Source organism: Malaclemys terrapin, chromosome 1, assembly GCF_027887155.1.
Source record: "Malaclemys terrapin pileata isolate rMalTer1 chromosome 1, rMalTer1.hap1, whole genome shotgun sequence".
Taxonomy (NCBI): domain Eukaryota; kingdom Metazoa; phylum Chordata; order Testudines; family Emydidae; genus Malaclemys; species Malaclemys terrapin.
In genome coordinates this window covers 48,460,992-48,488,491 of record NC_071505.1, presented here as the reverse complement: position 1 = coordinate 48,488,491, position 27,500 = coordinate 48,460,992, and the positions used below count along the sequence as shown (strand labels likewise).

The 27,500-nt window shown below is 38.2% G+C and overlaps 1 protein-coding gene across 13 annotated transcripts in view; it reads left to right on the top strand.

Annotated features, from left to right (window-relative positions):
- FOXP2 (forkhead box P2) overlaps positions 1-27,500 on the top strand; it is a 593,826-nt gene that overhangs the window by 557,578 nt on the left and 8,748 nt on the right. For 12 of the 13 annotated variants that reach the window (XM_054023896.1, XM_054023887.1, XM_054023878.1 and 9 more), the window contains 2 exons: positions 1,027-1,096; positions 1,914-2,077. In XM_054023896.1, the coding sequence (XP_053879871.1) occupies positions 1,027-1,096; positions 1,914-2,077 (234 nt within the window). The remainder of the gene's footprint in view (positions 1-1,026; positions 1,097-1,913; positions 2,078-27,500) is intronic. The other variant, XM_054023905.1, reaches the window with a different exon arrangement.

Below are 27,500 nucleotides of genomic sequence, written 5' to 3'. Positions count from 1 at the left end.
GCACTTTATACGAGCTTAATTTTACTTTAAACCTTTGACCAAAGTAGGGAGTCGTTTAAAATCATTTTGGCATACAGGTATCATACCCTACCCTAGTGACCTCAAAAATACCTTCTTGCTGAGGGTAGTATTCATGAGAAGCCTTCACAGAAGGACCTTTTGCGTGCATATTGCCCTACTTTCAGATTAATCCCATGTCAGTATGACTGGAGCTGTAGATGCTTTTTATTCCTTTTAGAGTGCATAATTAGTTTTGATAAAACCATTCAGAATGCCAAAGGTGTATAGAGAAAAGCTAAACATTTTTTCTTTGCAGGAAAGCATTACATTTTAACCACGCATCTGTTTATAAACAGCCACCAAACTGACCTCAGCAAGCCGGTGGCAGTTTATCCTCGACCTTTAAATTGATTGGAAATAGAACTCTAGACATGATAGCATATAATATTTCTAGAGTAATTAAGTATATGCTATGTATATATTCTAGAAATAAGTCAATCCATTATGATGTTGTTTATTCATTTTTAATTCATAGTGTTCTGAAAACAAATAGTTAATTTATTATTCTCTGGCATCCTAAAGTAATTTTATGTAATAATTTTTAAAAAGCAATATCGTGTCAGTGTTGCAAATTTTTTTGGCTCCCTGAAAGTGTAAAACTCAAATAATTGTTGAAAGCCAGGTGTAGTTGAGGCCGGCACTATGCAAACTTCACAAGGCACCTATGCCAGAGTATCTCAGTCCAGATCAGAATAAACCCTCATGTTTCACTACTGGCCTTCTCTCTTGAGCAGAGTTCCATGTGGGTCAAATTATAGTGAATAGTTTGGGTCTGTGATATAAATAAATCACTGTGGTCTAATAGACTGAACCCCCCCCCCCCCACACACACACACACACACACACCTCATTTCATTTGTCATTTTGAAACCCTGCTCTTCTGAGCTGAAAATCCAATGCATTAACCCACTGAGCCACCCAGCATCCCTGCCTTTCTTTAAACTTTGAAAAATCATTTATTTTCAGAAGCCCAACATTAGTGAAAAACATACCCACCAGCTTAGGCTACGGAGCAGCTCTTAATGCAAGCTTGCAGGTAAAAATCCTAAATTATTCTTTCCTTTCACGTATTCATTATGTTCTTATGTGGGACATACTTTCTTTGCTGTTATATTAGGAGTAGAACTATTCCCATTTATGTTTATATGGTTATTGTGGTCATTCTTAATAGTTGGGTGTATCATCCAAGTAAGTTGTATTACCTAGCACTGCAAGAAGTACTGTTCTAATTCATGCTACTTTTGATGTGAAGAAGCAAGAAGGACACCCTGTGGCAAAATCTGGAACACTCAGTTTTGCTGCAAATGTTAGATTGATAGAAGCTTTTGCAAAAGTATGTGGATATGCATTAATATTTATCCAAGCTGTCATAAATGATTTCACATCATAGTGTTGGGGAACATGGTGCTCATGGCAAAAACTTTAAAATTTAATTATAATATATAATTTTTATGCATAAGAGGCAAATGTCAGGACTTTTTTATTTTGAGTTAAGTTCTGGTCATTTTTAGAAGTATAGCAGCTGCCTACATTACAAAGGAACCGTGCATCGTGTGGAAGAGTACAAGGGTTAGTGTAATTCAAAGTTAGAAATAGTTTGAAGACAGAATGCACTGTGCATGCCATAGCATATCTGATAGTTCAACACATTTAACACCAATAGTAAACCGGTAATGTAGATACCATTGTAACCAACGTGTGAAAATAATTGTGAACCGTACAAAAACTTCTGATCATTGTTTGCACTGTACAAAATGCAGCTCTGTGTGCATGCGTGTACACGTGTATATACATATGAAAACTGTTTTGTAGATAAACGGGCTAAGAATTCTATATCTTATTTATTTTGCTAGGCTGCACTGGCAGAGAGTAGTTTACCTTTGCTTAGTAACCCAGGATTGATAAATAACGCATCCAGTGGCTTACTGCAGGCAGTCCATGAAGATCTCAATGGTTCACTGGATCACATTGACAGTAATGGAAATAGCAGTCCGGGCTGCTCTCCTCAGCCTCACATGTAAGTGAGTGGTTAGCAGAGTTTTTAGAAAAAAAATTATGCATTTCTTTGAAACTCCAAGTTACTGAAAAAGCACTTTGAAGCACAGGTAAGTAAAAGCTAAAACTGTACACTTGAAAACTAAACATTAAAATGGCTCCTGAGACTCATTTGTTCATAGGAAGCCTATTTGCTGTATAGGTGCCATGTATACATGCATAGGGCCTCTCTGTATGAACATTATTCAGTACCATTTTTTCCTCACTACCAAGCATATAATATTGGATTCTATGGAAAGATGTATCTGTATGTGTGTGGTCATTGTCACAGCTCTGGCTCTAAGGTACAGTAAGAATCTTCATGTTGGAATTAGTTGTAATTTTCACTACAAGTCTCTAAACCATTTATGAACTGTAGTGGAGATATTGCCCATTTATATAAACCATAAAATGCAAAGTTTAACTATTACCTACAGTTTACATAGAAGCTAGTAAAGTGCAACTTTTTGCCTGTCTTATAAATCAGTGTAATTACATATTCAACTTTAATTACTGGTGCGTCTGTATTGGCAAGGTTTATATGTTATATTTTATGCAAGACTACGATTCCTATTAATATTTAGCAGCTAACTATATCATTAATTACTCTAAAATCTTTCCCCTACCATCTTTTTAATGGAGCTGAGAGAGTGGAAGTATTAAAAATTGATGTATTGTGGATTTCAGAAATGAGTATGAAGCTTTAGAAATGCCTGGCCTTAATCAGTGGTGTCAAATGTAGCAGTTTTTGTTTACTAAATAGTAAAACATGTACCTTGAAGGTATGGTTTCCCAGGTTATTTATATAATAATTAGGAATATGATATCTAAATAGACTTAGATTTAAGTTCACCATAGGATGATTTTTTTAAATGTATACTGGAATAAGTACAGTTATGTTCTCAGTTCTTCTTGTATTTAAAATAGCTGACCTGATTTGCCTTTTTTCATTGCTTTCTCTTTCACATTTTTATGTTTGTTTTAATTTCTAATGTAGTGCTGTTTAGCTATATTAGTAATTTAGACTAAGCTCTGTTTTTCTTCTACTATATTATTTGACCTTTAACAGATTAAAGATTTGTGGGGTGGGGTTGTTTGGTTTTGTTTTGATAGATATATAGATATAGATATCTACATATAATCATGTAGAAATGTTTATTTACTGTGTATCTAATTACTTTTTTACACATTTACTACATCACCTTTGAGAGGGAAAAAAAACACTGTGAACGTTAATGTGTTTTATCAGGTTCCAAACCATTACTGTTTCAAAATGGAAAAATTTGTCTTTTAGAAGTGTCTTTAAATGTATTAAATAATACAAAAGAAGTAATAAAACTAGAAGAAGAAGAACATGAATATATGCTCTTGAGAGTAACACTACTCTAAAACAAGTAAAGTGAGCAATCAGACAAAAGTTTTTATATCCCATGCTTTATGCTATCAACCATGCAGTAGGTAGCTTGAGGCCTTTTACTTTTAGCAGTTCTCCTGAGTATGCTAATGCTCTCTTCTTGTATAAAATGCCAAGACAATAAAACTTTAAAGAGCAAACAAGAGTTAGATCATGTGTGTTAAAAACAGCTATTTTACAGAAGAGAATGACACTTGCTATTATAGTTGGTTTGTAACCGTTTGGCAGATGTGTTTACGTATGTTGCATACAGTCTGCATGTAACTGTGCATATCTATGGTTGTATGGATATGAGTGTTTTGTATAGACATGGTCATGGCAAAAATATTGCGTACTGTAGCTACAGTTTGAAGCAAAAAAAGGCAAAAAAGAAACAAATTTTTTTAATTATGGTTACAAACACTATGCTCAAAATGCATTAATTTTTTCAAATAGAGATAAGAGGATCAAATCTTGAGTTCTGGAGTTTTTGGTTGCATCAGGACTATCCACAGTGACTCTTTTGAAAGTCTGCATCTGCCTATTGTTCAGGGCATGCAGGTGAATGAACAGATACAGGGATGGATTTAAGCAACAGGTCACAACTTTAGTAATTTAATACTGGGGAGGAGTGCTATATGCCCACCCCCACCCATATACAAGGCATTTAACTGGGTTCAGTATGGGCTTACAGGGCTCCCACCATTTAACCAATAACCAGTCCATATAACCAGTCCACACAGACTTCAGGTCTCCCTTTCTCCTTTAGGATCAAGGGTCTACCAGCGAAATCCCAGGTGCCATGTACTTCTGGGAGCTGGTCTTTTAGTCTTTATCCACATTGAACACTGGCTACTGGGGGCACCAGCAATTAGCATTGTCGCACCTGCAACTCCACGTGTCTCCTTTCTTCTGGCGTCACTGGACAAAGTTATTTGGCAGCAGTTAATGGGACTAATGAGATACTCAAAAAGCCCAGGAAGAATTTAAATAGACAAGGGGGAGGAGAGAACAAGAGCCAGTCAGCCCAGCTGGTCCTTCCAGCCCATCCAATGGGAGGCGGGCCCACCTTTGGAGAAGGGACCTTCTTCTGGCTTACCAAGCACACGCTCTTGCCCCTCCCCTCACACACACCTTCCAGGCACTATCTTTCATCCCTGCTGATCCAATTAACAATGCTTCCTGTTGATGCAGGGTGGGCAGGCATTAGTTAAGAGAATCAGGGGACAGAGAGTGGTGAGGACAAGACATCCAGGAGAGACAAGAAAGAATTAAGAGATTGAAAGAAGAGAAGGAGAGGAAACTAAAGGAAATTTAAAAACTCACACTTCATACACAGCTTATTTGATACAGCTTGCTAGTGTTTTAATTGGAAAATGCTGGATACTAGAGAAAATAGAAATTGTTATCTTACTGCCAAGAGCATCCAATTATTTGCAACTATAAATATGTTTGTGTTATATCCTGTAGTGGTATCAAATAAATATACTATAGTTGAGCTCTTTGTTTTTGTAGATTCATATTAATTGTTTTAATAGCCCAAATTAACCATGTTATAAACACAATAAAACAGTGCCAAGTGTGTGTTCATCAGCCTATATTTGCGTGCTTTGGGTATGCATATATTGGCAAACAAATGCATTCTTTGCAGTTTGTAATTACTTATGTGTATAATATTAGGGAATGGAGAAATTATTCAGATCTTTTGATCTGAACTTGCTCCTTCAACTTTGATTTTGAGTAGATCCAAAACTAGAAGGTCACGCTTTCCAATTTTGCCTTAGATAATAAGATGATATAATTTTGGTAGTTGCAGGATTCCTTATGCTTCCTAAGCATAGAGAATATCTGAAACATGGCAAATTCTGAGGTAAGGATATTTAGTTACCTAAGGTAACTGAAATGTTTTGATACATGACCATCATAGTTTCTCATTGTGGTCCAGTAAAAGATTATGTAAATCCCTTGAAAGCAGCTGATCTGATCTGCGAGATTTCCACTAGTTGGGACCAATATCTCCTGACAACAGTTTACCAGATTTCAACAGCGTTGAATCCAATCTCTAGAACAATTTAGCTTCAAACCCAATCTCCAATGGACTACATGTGAACAGTGCCACCTTACCATAAATCTTTTATATACTATAAAATATTTTGATAATACTCAGTGTGGATATCTGTGTGCTGTTTTAGCATTCCAAACACCTCTAATGCTTTCAATAATTACTTTTTTATCTAAATCAATATGCCAAAGGATTGTTTCTTCCTTCTCTTCCCAAATGTGAAATTACTCTGGTTGTAGGCCGATGATGAACAAGTGTCAGATTTGCAGGGATGCAAGGTAACAGACTTTACATTTTTGACATTTTTACGTATTAAAAAGCTGTCACTGACTCAGGACTGAATTCTGCTTGTCTTGGGCCTTGAGCTAGCTTAATTTGTGGGCGGGGAGAGGGGAAGAGTAAATATTTCTGTGGCTGATTTATTTAAAAAAGAATTACACCTTTTTGGAATTGCTCAACAGTTTGAATTTTAGATTAAGGCCTGGAGGATGTGGATTAGTGGGCAGAGAGCAGATGAGGTGGTCAAGGGTTTTTGATAGATATATGTATCATATAGCTCTATCGTTTATCACATAGATATAAAAGCATCCATGCTTTGTATGTATTTGTTGGATGTACTGTTTATGATACTTACAGATATCCTGTGTTCAAGAATATCTATTGTGGTAGTATATGTATTTTATGTGTTTGTAGAAAAATATGTTTTATGATATTTATTCAAGGAGAAAAGCATAGAAGTGGGAAAAAATGGGCAGAGGAAGTTACCACTTTTTTTAACAGGAGCTAAACTAATAGGCAGTTGTGAGTATAACAATTACATATAGAGTAAGTACCCCTAAAGTTTTTGAAAGCCTCTGTAAATGGACCAATATATTGATATAAAGAACACCAGCTTTGCTATTATTCTGAGTCTGTATTGATTTTTAAATACAAAAAAACTGCCATAACTCTGCAATGTTTTCTTATCATGGTTAAAGAAAATTCACATTTGTAAACATATTGCCATTGCCACTGTGGGAGGACAGATAAACACAACAGACCAGTCTACTTAGTTAGAAGAGGTATTTAGCCACAACTTTATTAAACACAATTTAAAAAACAATTGTTGGCATATGACACATGATCACTATACTGCATAGCAGAAAAGACTGAGGGTCCAACCCTAACCCCCTTGAAGTCACTGGTAAATTTCCCATTGAATTCCGTGGGTGACAATTTCACTCTGTTGCCCTGATCCCACATGGGTGGACAGCTGTGCCCACTCAGATCACCACCGGCTTCAATGGAATCCACTCATCGGGGCCTCAGAACTACAGCTGTGTGAAATGTTTCACACAGATATTCACTTTTCTGAAGTCTGTTCCTGATTCTCGCTAATATAAGTGTGAAGAGATTCAGACCATGTGTGTATATATGCTAAGGTGGAATAAAAACCCAAAATAACTGGAATTAAAACTAGTTGGATTTCAGGGAATCTGTTATCTTTAAAACTTTTTATAATATGTGAGGCAAGTAGTAACAATGGACAGGACATGCAATAACCAGGCACTGTAGCTACTTTTCATGCCTCAGATGGATTATGAAGCCACCACAGCAATGTTTTCATATTAGTAAAGCAGATTTTTGTGCAAATATAATTTTATTGGTATTATTTTCCTCCAGCATTTATGATTTGCCAGAAGATAAAGTAACATGGATCATTTTGAATCAACTAAAACACAGACTAGACAACAAAATAATGTAATACATACATGTTTAATTCTTTTCATTATTTAATTGTTTGCAGATTTAGTATTGTCAGCCCCACACTTTCAAAAATCATATGACAGGCCAAAATTAATGAGATTATCTTAATACTCATCTGATTCTTTTTTTAAGTGTTCTTTTTATTTGTCTTTGGTTTTTGAGCCTTTAGGGTTATACTTGAGTCTCAGTTCCAAGCTTTTCTTATTTTTAATGAATGTTGAGATTCTCATGAAAAAAACAGACGCAGGAGTTGGAGCTTTTTAGACCAATGCCACTTATTGCAAGAGTTATGGTGAAATTGTGAGAGCTGGCAGCACTGCGTATTCTGTATTCCCTCTGATCTCAATATTAGTGTGGAAACATTTGTACCTTCATTTGCTCTTAGAAGGTGAGGTCTAATACATCATTGTCTGAGCCCTCAAGATCCTCAATTTCCCCCTAACTTGATACTACATCCTTTATAACATGGCCAACATCCTCCTATTTAAATTTGGATGGGCTTGAAAGTCCCTTCGGAGCCAGTGAACACAGCTCCTTAATTGATCAGAGGGATCTTTATTGAACCAACTTCATGCTCTTACTTCCTCTACCTCCACAAGAGTTAGTGTTGCCTGTTTAATAGTGCCTAGCAAGGAATATGAGAATGCAGTTGGAAATCAAACTCAGGTCTCTGCCTGTTCTTGTGACTTTCCATTGGCTTGGTTGACCACACCTCTGTGACTTTATGTATCAGTACACTGGCATGGTTCACTGTGAGTTAATGGCCTTGGTTACACTCGGGACTTCACAGCACTGCTGCGACAGCGCTGTGAAGCGCGAGTGTAGTCACGCCGCCAGTGCTGCGAGAGAGCTCTCGCAGCGCTGTATGTATTCCACTTCTCCAAGAGGAGTAGCTTGCAGAGCTGCGAGGGAGCGTACAGCGCTGCAGGCTCTAATTAAACTGGCGCTTTACTCGCTGCGCTTGTGGGGGGGGTGTTTTCACACCCCTGAGCGAAGCAAGTTGCAGCGCTGTACAGCACCAGTGTAGCCAAGGCCAATGCCAGAAAACTTTGTATATCTGTTGGCCATGTGTACTTATGTTGGCCAATGACATTGAATATCAAATATTGCCAATGAATATCAAATGACATTCCATTTAACTGTGTAGATTTGAGAGCAGAAGGAAAATTTCAAGTTGTAAAGTTCTCCATAGCAGTTTTAGAAAAACAAATTAGTTACCAGGTTTCTATGAAAAATTGAAAGACTGAAAAAAAAATGCAGTTCCTGAATAGGGGATAATGAGCGGTTATGCCATTCCTACAGTTCCCACTGCTGCCAGTTGAATAAGGCAGAAAGTTGACAAATGAGGATGGGGAAGTAAGTATCCTACTATTTGGGGTTTTGTGGGAGGGAGTTGTCATCACTTCCTCTCCCACCCCTTCCATTAAAGCACGATGAGAGTGTAAATTCTAATGACGATAACAATCCCATTGAATTAACAGTCTGAATTCACTTATGAAAATAGTCTACTTCTTAAGAGCAAATCCAGACTCTTGGAGTTAATGGGCTTAATATCAGTAGGATTTTCTAGCATTTGAATCACTCACTGATCTTAAAATAGCAAGTAGAAAACAAAAGTCAGGTGTTCTTAAAAAGTGTATTCATATAGGAAGTCCAGTACACTATCATTCCCATTTAACGTTATTCTAGTACCTATTTCATTTTAGGATTTAAATTTTTTGCACACACTTGCATACACCCAAACCATTTTATATCTCTTTTCTGGGAAGGTTATGTTTGGTTCCTGTGAGGAAAGAGGAAGAAAATTTGCTGTAATGGAAGAGAATAAAGATTGAAGCTAAGTTAAATTAGAAATATGAGTATTCCCCAGTACAGTAAGCTTTCTGCCTCCTCCAATTCTGCCCTATGAAAGAAGAGGATTTTCAGCTATGCACGGTTTCAGTCAACCTTTCCCCTTTGTATTCTGCCATCAATTCTCACCCTATCCCTTTTACTTTTCCCACTTTTAGCCAGAATGGATCTTTTCTTTTTGCAGTTCCATCTGCATAATCCTCAAAGTTTTAGTTTTTCAAACTTTTTTTTAACCTTTAAATTTTATTCCCAGAGGCAAATGTGATTATTCTGCTCTAAGATCATTTCACTTTTGAGGTGCTTCAGTTTGAAAGCATTCCATTGTTAGGTCGTTCCCATATCTGATTATTCCAGTCCCCTACTGTTATGCTTTCATACCACTTACAGTAGGTTACCTATCATTCCAGTTTCAATCACTTTCATTCCCTTGTTTCTTTAACTTCATAATATTCCAATCCCCTGTCTTTCCATTTTTTATATCATTACATTGTCCCATCTGATGATCCATCTCCATTTACTTTGGAGGCTTGCTCTGTTTCAGGAAACCTCTCTGATGCAAGTCTCTCATTCACTGTATGAAACTTGATATAGAATATAAGGAAATAAACTATGGAAATGCTTCAATTAATAGAGATATGTCAAGCTTTATTAAATAGGTGAGAAACATGTAATTGAGCCGATGAAGGTATAGGCAGTGCAGATCTCAGGATATCCTACTCATCAGAATTGTTTCGCCTAATAACATAATATATTAATGCCTGTTGAAAATTTCATTTCACATTCTTATCCATTAGTCTAGTAAAGGGTTGGAAAATAATGGGCAAATACACTTTATGAAAATAGACTATTGTATTTTTTTCCCTTTATAGTTGATCTTAGTTTGAAATTGAAAGAGTACCGCCTAAAGAATTCATAGAATCTTAAAGTTTGTGGTTGACCTTTTATCTCATCATATTCAAATACAAGATCTGTCTGTGAGCATTTGAAATTGTAGTGGTTCTTGTCTCCCACTGCCAAGCATTTGAAAGTGTCAGGCAAATCGAGTGAGTGCAATGTTCCATCTTACTGTGTTCATACCATTTAAGTCTACTACTTTTGCTGATATTTTGGATCACGTTACAATAAGCTATCTTTGGAGCAGTCACTTTGCCTTTGTAAAGTTTGTGCCGTGTGTAACACGTGAACTCCACTGGAAACAGTAAATGATAATCAAATTTTGATTATTAAAATATTTCTCTGCTCTACCGTGATATTGTTAATTACCTGTAATGTTTCCCTATAATTTTATATTCTTCTACTTACCATTTTTATATTGTTTTACTTTATATTTCATTTCACCCTCTCATATGCTACTACCCTGCTCATCAATTTTCTGATCTTTCTAGACTCATGCTCTTGTACTTTACAATCATTCCAGCCCTTTGACTTTTCTTATTTAGTTGTTTAAATGTTATATGTCTTACCCAGGCTCAGCAGCTGCTATTTCTTTTTTACATTACTCTAGCCCCAGTTGTTGCACATACACAATTCATTCTGCTTTCTCTTGACTAAAAGATCACTCCAGAAATATAGTCGCTTCAGCTGCTTTAAACAGAAGAGTGTCAGATCCCCATAGCATGGTGTTGTGGAAATGTGTAGGAAACTGTGGGGTTTTTTGCAGGGTCTTTAGGTCTTTTCAGCGAAATAGATGCTTTGCTGAAAACTTTTTGCCACGTCTGCTGTGAATTCTCAGCATTTGGGCAAGGTTTTCATGTTTTTCACTAAATGGTTCTATATAGGAATGTGCTATCTTTTAAGTTTACTATGTATATTATATGCTTAACATATATATGTCTAAATATGCACACGCAGACTCCTCTGCAGTGCAGTTTTATAATTTTTCATAAATTTAGAACATGGGAGTTGCCTATCATTTACAGGAGCTCTAAAACTCAAGCAGTAATTTTGCTAGTAAGGATGCTTTACTCACAATACTAAGACTGCATAAACAATTTTGGTTCCATCAACCTTTGATGTTGGGCTTTATTGTTGGAGTAACTTTAATGTTATAGGCCCATATTCTTAAAAGTGGCTACTCTTTTTCTAGGTGCAATACAGTGAGTGCAAAAATTTGCCTTTGCATTTTTATGCCATCACTGAATTGCAGATCCAAGTATTTATGTTACACAGCTCACTACATGTTTGTGCACATGTAAGCCATCTCACTGGTAGGTTGCTGGCCATTTAATTGCTAATATTTATACTAATAGTTAATATGGATGCACATTTTTACCCCCCAACACAGACTGAAGTCTAGCTAAAAATCTAGGCCCTCTTACATTAGAAGGATAAATATATTGTTTCATTTTTTAGCACATCAAACTCCAGGCACTTCATGAATTATAAAAAGCTGAAAACTTTCATGCACAATTTTAATTCTTTAATAAGTTTATAGAACAACCTGGTCTCGATATGCAATCCCATACATGCAGAGCATATTAAAGTAATACAATCTCAAATTGACAAAAGCATGGATAACTGTTGTCAAGTCTGTATCCAAAAGGAGAATTTACAACCTTGCTTCAAGGTGAAGATGGAAAAAAGTGCTCTTGGCTTCCAGGAGCATCCCATGATTTAAAGCAACATGTGGATTACAAATATGTAATGCAGATGCCTGATGTGCTCTCTCAGTTTGGGCTGCAAAGACAATATACTTCAGCTTTTTTGACAGCTTCCACCAGTCAACATTATTAAACTCTTTGTTGTTTTGCACCAAAGACAGTAGCCTTTGTCCAGCTGCACACATAGGCACTGGGTCACTCATTTCACTACGCCAGACCAGTACAGATTTGATGGAGAGTTAGAGCCCATGTTTTATATATAGTATCACATGTCCTCTCATGTACCTGTCCAGCAGCCTCAAATACACTTTGAACAGAAGGAGTAACAGAATAGATCCCATCAATTCCCTATATGAGAGAACACTCAAGATAGAAGAGCAATTGCCCAAAATTACCCTTCGGGATATTTCAAAAACAAAAGTCTTTCTCTCGGGAAATAGGAACATTCCCAAACTCGGTTCTTCTCAAATTCTTCTCTCTCCATATTTTTCATTATATTCCATTATATCTTCACACTCTGTAACTTTGGCATCTTCAGACACCTCTGCTGAAATCCTTGCTCATGCTTTTTTTTTGGTCCTATTTACTATTGCAACTGCGTTATCTATGTCCTTCTCAAATGCCTGTTCTCTGTGATGTGTTTAGCATGTGCAGAACTTTTCCCAAATCATGACCACATCACCTCATCCACAAGTAACTTGACTGTCTCTCCATTTTAGGATCCAGTATCGATTTAAGCTCATTTGATTCTGTATGGACCTGCTGTGCCCTATTCCAGGGACATTATCTCTGTGTACTCCCATTCTTTTCTCTGATCACCTAGCCCCAGTGTCTTGATGCATCCACACAATCTTGCTACCACTAATATCAGAGGCTTCTCCACTGCAGATCTCTTGTCTAAAACAGCCTATCAGCCTTTGCCTCATAGTGGTGGTAGCCATTGTTTGGCTTGTAGGAGAAGGTGTGTGGCCCCTTTAAGGGTTAGATAGCCAGAGGGTTACTTGTTGCAGCTGCTTCAGACCAGGTCATAGTGTGTATGCTCACTCATCCCTCTCAGGTGACAGGAAGAGAGAGGAGACTACCAGGTTTTGCCATGATCAGCTGTGAGCATTATGCTCGTCATTCTTTTCTGGAACTAGGAAGATTTTTTTCCCCCTCACCACCAGATTGGCCAAGATGAGGCCGGGGAGTGGGGAGGGGAGGGGCTTCACTTTCCCCACCACGGGTTGGGGGCTTAGTTGAGGTGAACATGAAACAGGTTAAGCTACGTATATAAGAGTGGGCCAGGAATATGTCAATGATTATGGAACTACCTGCACTGTACACTTTTATCTGCTGGGCACTCCCTGACATTTAGAAATAAAGTTAAACCCCATCCAGGGCCGGTGCATCCATTAGGCAAATTAGGCAGCTGCCTAGGGCGCCCAGATTTGAGGGCATCAAAAAGCGGTGCCCAAAATGTCTGGGATGCTCACCCGGCACCGGCTAAATGTGTAACCCTCTTCCTGCCGCTGTGCGATGGGGCACTGTGGCTTTGATCAGTTCCGGCCAGCTGGGAAGTGATATCATTCCTTCTCCGGCTGCCAGGCGTGCTGCGCTGCTCCCTGGTGCTCTGGCTCTTCCCCAGGCCCCACCCCTGCTCAGCCCCACCCTGCCCCCACTCCCCTGAGCTCTGCAGCAGGGCCGGGGCTGCACTCACTGGCGACAGGAAGTACAGAGACCCGGCCCCAGCCGCACCGCTGGTGAGTGCTGGGGGGTGGTTCCCTCCTACCCCCAAGCCAGCCCCGACCCCCAGAGGCCCTCCCCCCCGGAAGAACAAAAAGATACTCCCTGCCTCAGAGAACATGAAAACTAAATAATTATTTTATTATTTAACTCTGAAAAACATCCTGGGGTGCAGAGTGCAGCTTGTATGAAAGACAGTGTACATAAAAGTTGTATTTTATTTATGCCACTGTCTGTAAACAAAAGCAACAAACATATTTAGAATAGTAATCAAGTTGTTTATTGAGGTTCTTGACACACTTACCTGTGCTTGTTGGACTGGCCCTTTTGGTTACTTTATTTGCAGTAAAATGGGTTACTGATAACAAAGAAATATATTGAAACAAGAACCCATAATAATATTTAGGTAATGTCCTGTTATTCCATTTGTACATTTATTAATACAGCCCAAATCTTCAAAGGGGAGGACACAGTTTTGTGCCTGAGTATTTGAGTTGCAATAAATACAATTTAGAATGTACATTTTGTTTTTTCAAACTCAGGCAGATATTTACAAACCATAATGCTATAATGTACAGTGTATTGTACAGTAATGTTTCATTCAAGATATAATCCAGGTACTGACCCCTGTATTAAACTTGAACTGCTCTAAGATCAATGACTTGCACCGCTCCAAATCCAAAGGCCTCTCCTCCTCTTTGCTCTCTCTCTATTCTTTTCATTACAGTTGATCCTTGCTTTTTGTAAACAACTTCTCTTTCCTGTGCTTGGGAGATTTTGGTTTTTTTTTCTCCCTCCAGTCTCTCTCAGTTGAGAGTTCTCCCTTCACACACTCTTTGTTGGGCTCCTCAGGGCTGTGTCCTAGATCCCATTGCTTTAAGCTTAAGCTGCTATCCCTAAACTTCAAGGCTCTGCGCAACTGCTTCCACACTTATCTCTAATTTTATGCCCTGCTACTCCCCGCCTACTCCTTTTCTTCTGCCCAAACACTCTCTGAATTTGTTTCTCCACTCTGTCTTCACCCCTTCTTCCTTGTGGCCCTGTATCCTTAAACAGGTTTTGCGTGCCAAGTGACGACCTTCCTTGTTCAGATCACTTCTCAAAACTCACTTCTTCTGCTAGGCCTGAAGTCCTTCGTATCTGCAGCTACATAAACATATTTTAAAAGTCTCTAACATGAAATCCAGTTTGCCAACAGCTTCTAGTCCCTGCTCACAATAAGTAACTGTGCTACCAGTTATGCTATTTTCCTCCTCCTCCTCTTGTTATTGTTGTTAATAATATTATTAAACATATTATAGCTAAGCAATAGGCAAGAACAGAAGCAAGAGATCTGTGTTTGATACACAGAGTGGATGGCAGACGCAAAGCATGTAGAACAGAGTGTCCAACATAACTTATTTTGAAAATTTCCATATTGGGATTTGCTGGAACTCAGGAGCTAAAGGGTCAAATTCTGGATTCTGTTGCGGCCTATTTATACTGCCCCATGGTGTGAAGGAGCAATATTGTTGGTGGAGTCCCCCTGGGCATTAGGGGGTTCCCTGATGAGTATCTCAGGGGATGGCAGGGCAAAGCCAGAGTATGCTCGGCTCTGGCTACTCTTGGCTGCCAGAACAATTCCGAAGGGACGATTGTATGTTAGAACCTCCCTGAGCCTAGTTTAGCTTACGTGAATTGTGGGCAGGCCACATGATGGCCTCAAAATACAGGGCTACACACAGGTGCTGGGAGTAACAGAACATCTGGCCTACGGTGTCTAGTCTACAAACCTAAATAGCATGTAGCTATTTAGTCAATGCTCTTTTAAGATAGGTAAAATAAGAGAAGAGCATTGATATAGAGTAGTGACAGAGGGATCATGCAAAAATGCTGTATTAAATTGGATGTCTTTATATTGAGAGAAAGGATAAATAAGTTTGTTCATTTGACTTTTTCTGCACGTTGCTTTATTTTGCATTACTCTGTCATACCGCCTTTTATTTGTCTCCTCTCTCAGGACCTGCTCTTCTGCCATTGACTACAGTTGCAGCAAGATTAACCCCAAACAAAGTAGCACTGGTGTATTTAATATTTCCCCATATGGATGTATTTACCGTGTCTTTAATCATTTTTGTTATCTCTTTCTAGTTTCTGCTATATAACTTTTAAAATGGGTTAACCACAGCTGAAGAGAGTAGGCAAGATGATGGCATACCATCAATTTATGTACAAGCAATGTAATATTTTCAGTCTTATATCCCTTTCTTAACTCTAACATGTTGTGTTTTTTATTTTTAATCTCTACTGCATCTCAAGCAGAGATTTTCACTGAGGTGTCCACAATAATACATACATCTCTTTTCTGGAATGGTTGCATGAAATAGTAAACCTATCAACATATATAAATAAATATAATTTTTTCTTTCATTTATTTACATTAAATTTCATCTGCCATTATGTTGTGAAATACCTAGCTCTATTAGGTTTTTCTAAAGTTCTTCACAATCCTTTATAAATTAGACTGTAAATAAACATCAGTTATCTGCTAGTGTTGTTACCTCTCTATTTACTTCTTTACCCCATTAATAAGTATATTCTAAGCACCAATTACATACAGATCCTTAAGGTAGCCTCACTGTTTAACCTCGTTCCATGCTGAGAAATGACCATTTTATTCCTGGTCCTTGTTTTCTATCACATAACTGGTTTCATCAGTGACACAACTTTATTTCTTACCCTAGAACTCCTTAGTTTACTTAAAGTTCCTCCTCAGCAGCTATTATCAAAGGCTTATTGAAGGTCTAAATAAATATTTACCAGTTCTCCTTTACCCACCTTTTTGTTTGCTTGCTTAAATAATTCTAATTGGAGAAACAGAATTATTCTTTAAAGAAACAATTCTAGTCTGTCCCTGTCATATCCTGCTCATCTAGATGCTGTATAGTTATTATTTCAAATATTTTATTTGGTAGCAATATAAAACTTACTGACCTGTAGTTTCCAGAATTACCCATGGAGCATTTTTAAAGGAATATAAAACATAAAAAAAATGAAAAAAATATCTGGATTAGCTATCTACCCCAACCTCCTCGCTTTCTCTCATGAAGTCTATTGTAATTAAGTTAGTTTAGGTTCTGTACAATATCCTTATCCTCCTTGGTTGCTCTCTTTATTCCCAGATAGTCTAGCAAACCATTAACTCTCTTGTAGGTTTCCTGGCCTGAAGTCAAGAGGAGTTTTACCACTGACTTCAGTGGAGCCAGGATTCCACTCTTAAGAATTTATCTTCATTTCTTTGATTTTCTTTTCTTCAGATCTCCCCTGAACCCTCCTAGTTTCCATCTACATTTTATTGTGGTAGCCCACAGTCTCCTTTTTCACCATTCCATTTCATTAAGATCTCTTGTTCCAGAAAAAGAAAGGACTTCTCTGAGACTTGGAATCTTTTAATATGACCATTTAATATTTCAGGTCACTTGTTCAGCCTGTTAAATTAGTTAGATTGTAAGGATGGGAGCTTTTTATCTACATAACACAAATTGGAAAATATGTTCTCTGTCATGGCAGGAATATTTGGGAATGCCTGTTATCCAGTGGGTTTGTAAGTAATTTTGTAAAGGTTTAGCCTCTAGAAGCACAATATCTGAATATTCCCTGCTATCTATTGAACAGTAATTTATTTTCCTAAAGATATAGAGGATAAAGATAAAATTAGGAGTACTTGTGGCACCTTAGAGACTAACAAATTTATTAGAGCATAAGCTTTCGTGGACTACAGCCCACTTCTTCGGATGCATCCGAAAGCTTATGCTCTAATAAATTTGTTAGTCTCTAAGGTGCCACAAGTACTCCTGTTCTTTTTTCGGATACAGACTAACACGGCTGCTACTCTGAAAGATAAAATTGTAATTCCTTTCTATTTCTTTCTCTTGGGATTGCTAGTATTAAGCTGCCTTCTTGGTCATCTTTTGCTCCATTTGGGCACCCTTTCTATTGCTTGTGTCATATTTATTTCATTAAAATGATATTCTACATTGTGGTCACTTCAGCTTAAATGTTCAGTGAATGGCAAGCACTGTCTATCAATATCCACCCTCTTCCCCCCCCCCACCCACCCAACAGATACATTAGCACACATACTAGCTTTTCCTGCCTGCAGTCATGCTAGAATTTCACATCTAGCTAGTTGCTCTGGGGTCTGGGCTTTAACCTAATCCTTCCATTTGCCAAATCTAGATGCAAAACTAAAGTAGTGGCACTCTTCTGTTTAGCCACAGTGACATTCGGTATTAGAACACTGCATAAGGCCGCTGAAATTTTGCTGATTTTCTGTGGTATATGCTGCTCATTCATTCTTCCTAGGATATAAAGGAGGTAGGAGTGGCTCTCTGGAAACAGAGTAACCAGACATGTTCTGAAGTGAAACCCTAGAGCCAGGCAAGCTCAAGGAGGAAGACTTGAATTTTACATTGTGTTATTGTTTTTGAGTTACCAATAAAGCCAAATTCCAGGAATGAAGAAAGTTTGGATACTAGCTCAGGGTCTGGATGCTCTGTGGATAATAGAGAGGGACTCAATCCATTCACCTATTTTTTTTATGGCGGTTAGCTGGCGAGAAGCCTTATGTAAATGACCAGTCATTTTTGATTGATAACAGTGGGCTTTGTAATTCTTTCCAGAGGGGTCTATTTGACTTTTTTGGTCACAACTAATTTTAAAAGTAGTGACGACTAGAAACTTCCAGTTTGGTTTGAAGAGTGCTGGTTTTGAAGTTTTCAAGATTGGAGATACAAAATTTGGAAGATACTGTGAAGGTTGGTGAAATATGAATATCAGAATGATCGTTTGGCCTTGGTGGCTATGAAAAATTAACCAAATGGCTGGTAGAGACTTAATTTTCTATGTAAAAAGAAAAGCAAGTCTCTAATCCTGTTGTTGTGTGCAAAGATAGTCATCAAAATATATAAACTCATCCCTCACCCACTGCTCTCCTGCTTGACAAACCACAAACAAGAGATAGAGATCCTATCTCAATTATCTGCTAGTGGCAGTCAGTATCTTCTCCTACCTTTTCTCCTTAGCCTGCTTCCACCGCCTAATGTGGCACTAAAGGGGACAGGCATCATTGGAATCATCATTCCATGTGCATTCCCCTCAAATATCTGCTCTTCGGGCACTGTGCCAGCAGGAGAAACTATTACCTCTCCCTCAAGCCCTGCACCAATGCCACTCCCCCCTTGTATAATTGAATGGGTGGGGGTGAGGGGTGAAATGTCACTGAAAGGAATTTCTGAATGCCCAGTATCAGAGGGGTAGCCGTGTTAGTCTGAATCTGTAAAAAGCGACAGAGGGTCCTGTGGCACCTTTGAGACTAACAGAAGTACTGGGAGCATAAGCTTTCGTGGGTAAGAACCTCACTTCTTCAGATGCAAGTGAAGAAGTGAGGTTCTTGCATCTGAAGAAGTGAGGTTCTTACCCACGAAAGCTTATGCTCCCAGTACTTCTGTTAGTCTCAAAGGTGCCACAGGACCCTCTGTCGCTTTTTACTGAATGCCCAGGAGACTTCAGGGAATTCCTCCAAACCACGCTTTGGGGGAAGGAGAGATTGCTCTTGTTCATTTCATCCCAGCACAATGGGGATTCTTCAGAAAAAGCAGTATGGGAAGCCCACTGAGAAAAGCCTCCATTAAGGACCCATGCTTCTCCAATGGTGGCATCTTCAACCTTTATCCCACAGGAGAATGTGATGATATAATTCAGATCCTTGCATAGTGGAGGCAGGTAGTGAGCGGTAAAATCTTCACACATACTTCACCTCACTTTGTGTGAGGGGAAGCCAGTGGCTACAGAATCTTCATCCCTTTCCTGCATGAGGCAGGTAACAAAATTTTTACACGGCAGCATTTTCCTTAGCAATAATGGTACTTTGATCTGTCTATGGGTGGGAGGAGAGGAGCAGGGGAGGGGATTCATGCTCTTCAAGGAAAAAAGGAGATTTGTAGATTCTGTGAGCTTCCCAAATGCCATTACAAAACTATTAATTTTTTACTCACATAATATTTAGCATGCTTCCTTCCCTTCCCCCACATATGGACAAACACCACAATGACCACATACACCCAACCATCCTGTGCCTCCTAATAAGAAAAATTAATAAATTACTATACTTTTTCATACAAAGTTGATAAACCATCCAGGGACAATGTAAAATATTTAGGAGGCATGGATGCATAGGAGACCCAGGCTTTGTCTCCATAGGCTCACCGAGGCATGCATACTTCTTACATTCTAAACCTGAACCAGTTGGATAGAAAGATTATTATAAAATATATAGGGTTGCTTTGTGGACCTGGAGCTGATCCTGGCAAGTTGAAGGCCTAAGAAATCCATGTAGTTTTGAAGAAATGCTGGTGCAGGTCTAGCATGAAAGAGACACATGGAGCTGATCCTGGCAAGTTGAAGGCCTAAGAAATCCATGTAGTTTTGAAGAAATGCTGGTGCAGGTCTAGCATGCTAATAAACACATCTGTAATTTAGGTTGTATACTTGGTGGGAAATAAATGACTCCCTAGAAGAATCTAAGGAGATTCTCAGGCACAAAAAGCTTAGTTAAACTGAAGGGAAGGCTGTACTACTGTATGTGTCAATAGATTAAAAGGATGGCATCTTATTAAAATATTTGAGGTAAACAAACAAATTATTGGAAAGTCAAGACTTTTTTGGTTAAGGTAAAAATGAAAATAGTCTAACAAACAACAAAGTGTGGAAATACAGAGTTAAGGAACTCCATGCTGTCTTGTCAATTGAGGGTAAATTGGAGGATAGTCCCAAATGTTCAAGATAGTAAATATGCAGTGGTGGGTGTTACAATGCAGAAATACATCTATTATGATACAGTTCATTGGAAGTATGTGGCTCATATGATTGTGTAGAAGATGTAAGGTACAGGCATAAGGCTGTCTCATAATTTTGGGTGGCGGCAGGGTTAAGGTTGTTTAGGGGTTCTTAATTCTACATATCCTCTAACTTGTTTCTGCAATATTACTTTAACAGAAAATATCCTCTTAAAACTTTGGCTTTATTTCAAAAATTTTCCCTATTAAACTATGCATATCTACAACTTGGCCTCCAGTTTAACCCAGAGTTTCATGTGGAGGTATAGTCCTGTGAGAGAGTGTATAGGAGAAGTATATGATAATGGAGACTTTGTGCCTGATTTCAATTTCATTTTCATTTTTTGTTACTGACTGATGAATCCAGTGGCTCTTATTTTATGTTTTTGTATTCTCGTATTTAGTTCTCTAATACTATTGTGATTTTGGCTGTGTAGCTCCAGCAACATTAGCAGTTGGCACATATGCTATAATATTTTAGGCATATTCTGGAAACATGTCCTCAACCATTTTTATTTGAAATATTTGAATTAGACTACACAAAGCACTACAGCCAAGGCTATAGAGGGTATGTCAGGCCTTCCAGACCCAGCAGGTTCCAGCTGGAGTACCAGGCCCAGCAACTTTCTTTGCCTTCCTCCTCATGGGGGAAAACAGCATTTGGGAGAAGCTTGTAGGAGCTAGATTCTGGAAACCGCTAGATCCTTTCCCCAAAAGCAGTCAGCTAAAGCCACAAGAGCATCACAGGGCTCAAATCCTAACTGGGTGTGGTTGTCCTTAAATGTAATCAGGTGTTTTGGATGGCACGAATCTCCACATGGATCATTATTAGTCTCTTTTCTGGTGAGAGACAAGATGGGTGAGGTAATATATTTTATTGGACCAATTTTTGTTGCTGAGAGACAAACTTTCAAGCTACACAGAGCTCTTCCTCAGGTCTTTTCTGGTGAACAGACAAGAGAGAATTTGAGAGAGGAGCTAGTTCTTGTTAATTTAGCTTGTGCCCAGATGACAAATACTCCTGTCCTTCCTCCAAGAAGCTGCAGAGATGAATGGAAACTCCTGAAATGACTCAGGTTTTTCTCTCAGCTCTTATCTGCAGAATCCCACAAAGTTGATACTATTCTTCCTCATTTTATTTGACTTATAGTATGAAGCCACTGGGAGAATTGGTGAGTCAGCAGTACACAAATGATGCCCAATTCTACATCTCATTTATATCAAATGATAAACAGTACCATCTCCCAGTTCTCTGAATGCCTTGTTGAAGTCAGCCTTTGGATGAAGAGCAACTGGCTAAATCTGAACCCAAGCAAGATTGAGGTGATGCTGGTAAGAAGGACTTGCCCCTACTAGAACATCCCCCACCATCCAGGTCATCTGCATTCAGATTAAATCTAAACTTTTGGAGTAGTCAGATGCCTAAATATCCAAGGTGATAAAAAAATGGTGACCTCCAAACTTGATTATTGCAACTTAGATCTAGGAATAGTAACACACATGTGCACACACATACACACAAATCTTCAGCTTGTATGAAATGATGCAGGACATCTGCTTGGCTACACAAGTCCCTGTGAACACATCATCCCAGTGCTCCATTCTCTGCATTGCTGCTGACCATTGAATACGGGGACAAATTCAAGGTCTTTGTTCCCGTATTCTGTGGTCTCCATGCACTTGGCCTACTGGGAGACTGCTTGCCACTCCGTGATGTCCCACAACACTTTCTACAATATTGTTCCGCCAGACCAATGAAGCGTTTGGGCGCAGGTGGGAGAACTTTCACAGGAACCAGACCTAAACTATGGAGTTTATTCCATTGAGAATTATAGAAAGGCTACAGCACTCACTACGTCCAGAATTTAAATGCAAAGCAAATGATTTCTTCTGCAAGCTGCGAAGGAAGAAGACAGAAATGGTTCTTGTTAATTCAATTTTTTGATACTTAGGAAGTGCTCAGTTACTACAATGGTTGGGATATATTAATACATAGCTAGAGTATTAGAAAAGGGCTCTGACTTACTCTTTTTTTTCAAAGCAAATAATATTTTCTATTTATAGCCTGGAGTGAGCACTTCAGTTTCCATTAACATGATCTGCACTTAGTTTACTGTAACTACTTTTTCTTTATTGGCCTGCTTCTCCACATGCTATTGTGCTGAATGGAGTATCCCCTTACATTAAAACTGATTTAACTTGAAACCTCCATAGAAAACATGCTATCCATAATTGAGAATATTGGATCAAGTATCTTTTCACTTCGTTAACACCATCTCAACTACATTTAATTAAGAATTCATGTACAAGGTTATAGAATCTGGTTGTTTTCTTGTCAGCAACAGCGCACATGTACTAGTGTTTAAAAGTTGAATGGACCATATGTTCTGATGCCACTGCTTTTCATTATTGTATCAGACATTTGAACAGGTGTTACCAAGGCAGGACCAGTCTAATCTTCGACAAACCTCAAGGGACAGGTTCAGTTCGCACACAAATTTATAAATTTGGTTGGTCTCTGAACTTTAAGAAGCTACTTCATATGATGCCTTACCTAAATAGTCAGTCTCTCTCTCTCTCTCTCTCTCTCTCTCTCTCTCTCTCTCTCACACACACACACACACACACACACACACACACACACACACACACACACACACACACACACACACACACACACACACACACACACACACACACACACACACACACACACACACACACCAGCCCCTTAGCTGCTAGTTCTTCCCTCTTCCATATGCCCTCAACAATTTTCAAGCATCCTTTGCAGGTGTTGGCTACCAGTACTGGTTATTACTGCAGTGTAATATAATGAATCATGGTAATTCCTCAATGTACTGTCCCCCAGGATGTGATAAATATTAGAGACTCTAAGAGTTGAAAGTTGTAGCACCCTATGATGCACAAGAAGGGGGTGCACTGATCCACAAGAGGGGGTGCACTTTTCAGTATAGCTGAAGGCATATAGAGAAGAGAGTTTAAGGTCTCTGTAGTGGTTCCATACAGGGAAGTGGGAGACCGAGGTTGGTCAAAGAGATGGAGGAAGCTCTGTATTCTGAGAATTATGAGAGGAAGATGGCAGTGTGCTGAGATAAGCAGGTTACTAGTTCAAGCCATTGGAATGACTCTTCTCAACAAAAATGAATCTTCTAAAAAGCTTGGGTTCTGAGAAAAGATTGAGATTCAAGTCAATTTTGCTGTTCTAACAGTGGATTCATCCATTTCTAGGCAGATGACCTGTGGGAATAGCTGATATTTATCTGTTCACTTATTTATATCTTTAAAACAATAATAATAATCTCACTTGAAATAAGTTCTTGGTGAAATAACATGCAGCCAGGTGTAAGAAATCAATAAACTATGAAATGTTGTTAGGCCTGGTTTCAGTAACACGGTTATTAATGGCATGATAGGAGTCTTTGACGTGCTGTGGGATCAAAGCCTTCTTCAGAGTTCATATTTCAACAATCTGGTAACAATTTGTGTGAATACACTTTCCATTGTGAATACTTTCACAGCATGTTCCCATTCTTTACCACAGTGGCTATATATGCTGTGAACAAAATAATATGTTTTCATACCAGATTCAGAATACAAAATAACATTATACTTTTTGCTTCATGCAATAAGCATTTATTTTGGTTCTGTAATGTTTGCAATGAAAACTCTCAAGATAAATAACTATAGGGCAATCAGTAGCTGATGTTCAAATCTTAGTAAATTGGTAAGTTTTGTTTTGAATTTTAATGGTGAGAAAAGTTTGTGAATTCAGTTTGCAGGAAAGGTGCTAGATAAATAGCACTGTGGATTGCTATTGTCTGTTCAGTTTCAAAAATGATAAAACACAGGTATGGAAATGTATGTTTTGCAGCACCCCCCATCAGCATGCTTCAACCTAGACCCTAGAGGACAACTTCTAGGGTTGAGAGGGGAGTTAGTCTCCATGACTTATGCATTTCTTATTCTTTCTGCTTTGACTGCCAGCAAGGGTGTCAATTATGGTAATGGTTGCTATGATCTGTGCTTTTAACTAATGAGAAATAAGCAAAGACCACCAAAACATTTCATACAAGCCACAGAACCATGATCTGGTTATAATAGTTTCATTCACTATTGTTCTGGGCCATTGTATAATTAGCAATTTAAAATGAATGTTTCTATCTCCCATTCTCAGTCCATGAGCTATCCATTACCTCATAATGTAGTACATCAGATATTCTTGAAATTGTCCAAGCTACAAAAGAACACATTTAATAGTATCCAAAAGGTAGAAGAAGAGGAAGAATTATAATATGTTATGAAGTACATGTGCATTTTTAAAGTTCACTTCTGCTTTGTACATTTCTTTTTAGCTGTGCAATGTCTGCATTCCCAACAATGGAGTGCCATAAAGGGCAGCAGGACAGCACCCCGAGAAAGCTGCAAGCTTAGGATGGCATTATATCAGTATTAATAGGTTTTGTGGATTTTTCTAGTATAAACCTCTATTTGTAGGTGTTTATCACTCTGTTCCACTCTGAAACTTGACATGCAAAATACAAAATTAAAAAATTACTATTCGATTCCTGTAACTTAAAAAAAAATACCAAGTCAAAACGATACTTCTTAAAAAGGCACTTAAATCTCTGTGCACATGATGAACCATAATGCTCAAAGGGAAAATAAAACACTCTTATTCAGTCTAGAAACCTGAGATGTAAGTGTCCCATGTGGCAGAAAGCCCACTTCGAAGGTGGTTGTAGTGGCACATGCCACCTGTAATTCTTGCTCCACCAGGCAACATAAATGTTAAATAAGATGCAGCTGGCTTGGTGGGGCATTATCAGGACACCCAAGAGTTTAGTTTAAAAATATGCCCTGCCTCTCTCGCAGAAGCTCTATGGATGGCTTCAGGGCAGACATGACTAATTCCATTCTTGCACCGGGATGAATTCCCCCAGACAAGTTGCCCTCCTTGATACAGCAGATGAAAGTTATGCACATACTCTGCCTTTTTGCCTGCATGTGTACAAGAAGTCCATACGGTGTGTTAATACTTTGGTGGTGGTGTAGTAGGTCAATAATGGGCTTTCAAGACAGACAGTAAAAACCCTAAATATGTTGTGGTCTATTCATAGCTCACATCAGACCTTTTCAAATGTTTTTTCTTCAACATTTTTAAAAATGTAGGAATTAAGACCCGAATTCAGTCCCAAATAAAATCAATGGGACTATTCATGTACTAAAAGTTAGGCATGTGCTTAAGTACCTTGATGAATTGGATCCTAAAAGCTATGTTTACATAGCATTAAAGATGTGATTTCATCCAGAAATCTAAATAAATTAAGAGCTGTGCGGTACTAGCTACTGGGTGCCCCCAATGCCTCTTAAGACTGTGGGAGATGAGTGTGTTCATCACCTCATAGACATGGTTAGTGCATTGCAAAATCAAGCCCTAAGAGTCCAGGATGGATCTCAGTTCTTAATTCATCATGTTGGACTTAGGTTTTGCAGGGGTTATCAAATGGTATGTGCTGTTGTTATAGTGGTTCTGTATTATTTTGTAACAGTCATAATTAAAAGGTATCTATCACATACTGCCATTAATTCCCATTGTAAGTATCAGAAAGTCCTGTGTGATAGCTGTTAGCAAATATTGGCTTTATATGTTGTACTTATGCTGTACTACCTACCCCCCTGTGAGAAACTTTAATAATGATCTCAGATTGACACTGTTTCCTTTTATAAATTATGAATCTTCATAATATTTGGATCAAACTCAACTTTTGTGCCTACAGTGCCAACAATAATTTGGTTCATCAAATGTATTTTCTTGTTTAACTTTTTGTGTTTATTTAAATGTATGTACTTCTATTAGTATTTCATTTTTATAGTCTGCCATTAATAGTAATGGAATCTAAAGCTACTCTTCTTTAATTCAAAGGCAAATAGTAAGCATACCATGGTGGCAATATCCAGAATGGACAGCATCAGAATGGTGATTCTTGTAAAACACTGGGTACAATAATTTTGTTTTACCAAGTATTTACAAACAATGTGTCCCTTTTTCATTCAGGTATTTAATGTTTTACTCAGGCATATTCTATATCTATCTATCTATCTATCTATCTATCTAAATGCAAAAACTATTCCTAATGGGATCTTTTTTTCTTTGCTTTGCAAATAGTTGTGCATATATATGAATTTACCTCTATGTAGGTTCATAAAAACTATTAATAGCACAAAAATTAAAAACTTAGAACCACATCATGACATCAGTTTTTAAACACAACTCCTCCTGGAGAATGTAATTTTCTTCCGACAGTACACTATTTATTCAATATTTTATATTAGTTATGTATTAGAAACTTTTAATTCATATTAGATATTATATTACTAATCCAGAAAGCCTGCTGAACAATCAGTGGGGTCACTGGACAATCAAGATGCTAAAGGAGGACTGAAGGAAGACAAGGCCATGGTGGAGAAGCTAAATGAATTCTTTGCATTGGTCTTCACTGCAGAGGTTGTTAGGGATATTCCCACACCTGAGCCATTATTTTGGGGTGACAAATCTGAGGAAGTGTCCCAGACTGAGGTGTCAGTAGAGGAAATTTTGCAACAAATTAATAAATTAAACTGTAATAAGTTACGAGGTCCAGATGATATTTGGGTGACCAGACAGCAAATGTGAAAAATCGGGACGGGGGTGGGAGGTAATAGGAGCCTATATAAGAAAAAGACCCAAAAATCGGGACTGTCCCTATAAAATCGGGACATCTGGTCCTAGATGATATTCACCCAAGAGTTCAGAAGGAATTCAAATATGAAATTGTAGAACTACTAACTGCGGTATGTAACCTATCACTTAAATCAGCTTCTGTACTAGATGACTAGAGGATAGCTAATGTGACACCAATTATTAAAAATGGCTCCAGAGGCTATCTTGGCAATTACAGACCAGTAAGCCTTACTTCAGTACCATGCAAATTGGTTGAAATTATAGTAAAGACCAAAATTATCAGACACATAGATGAACACAACTTGTTGGGGGAAGAGTCAACACAGTTTTGTGAAGGGAAATCATGCCTCACCAATCTATTAATATTCTTTGAGGAGGTCAACACATGTGGACAAGGGTGATCCAGTGGAAA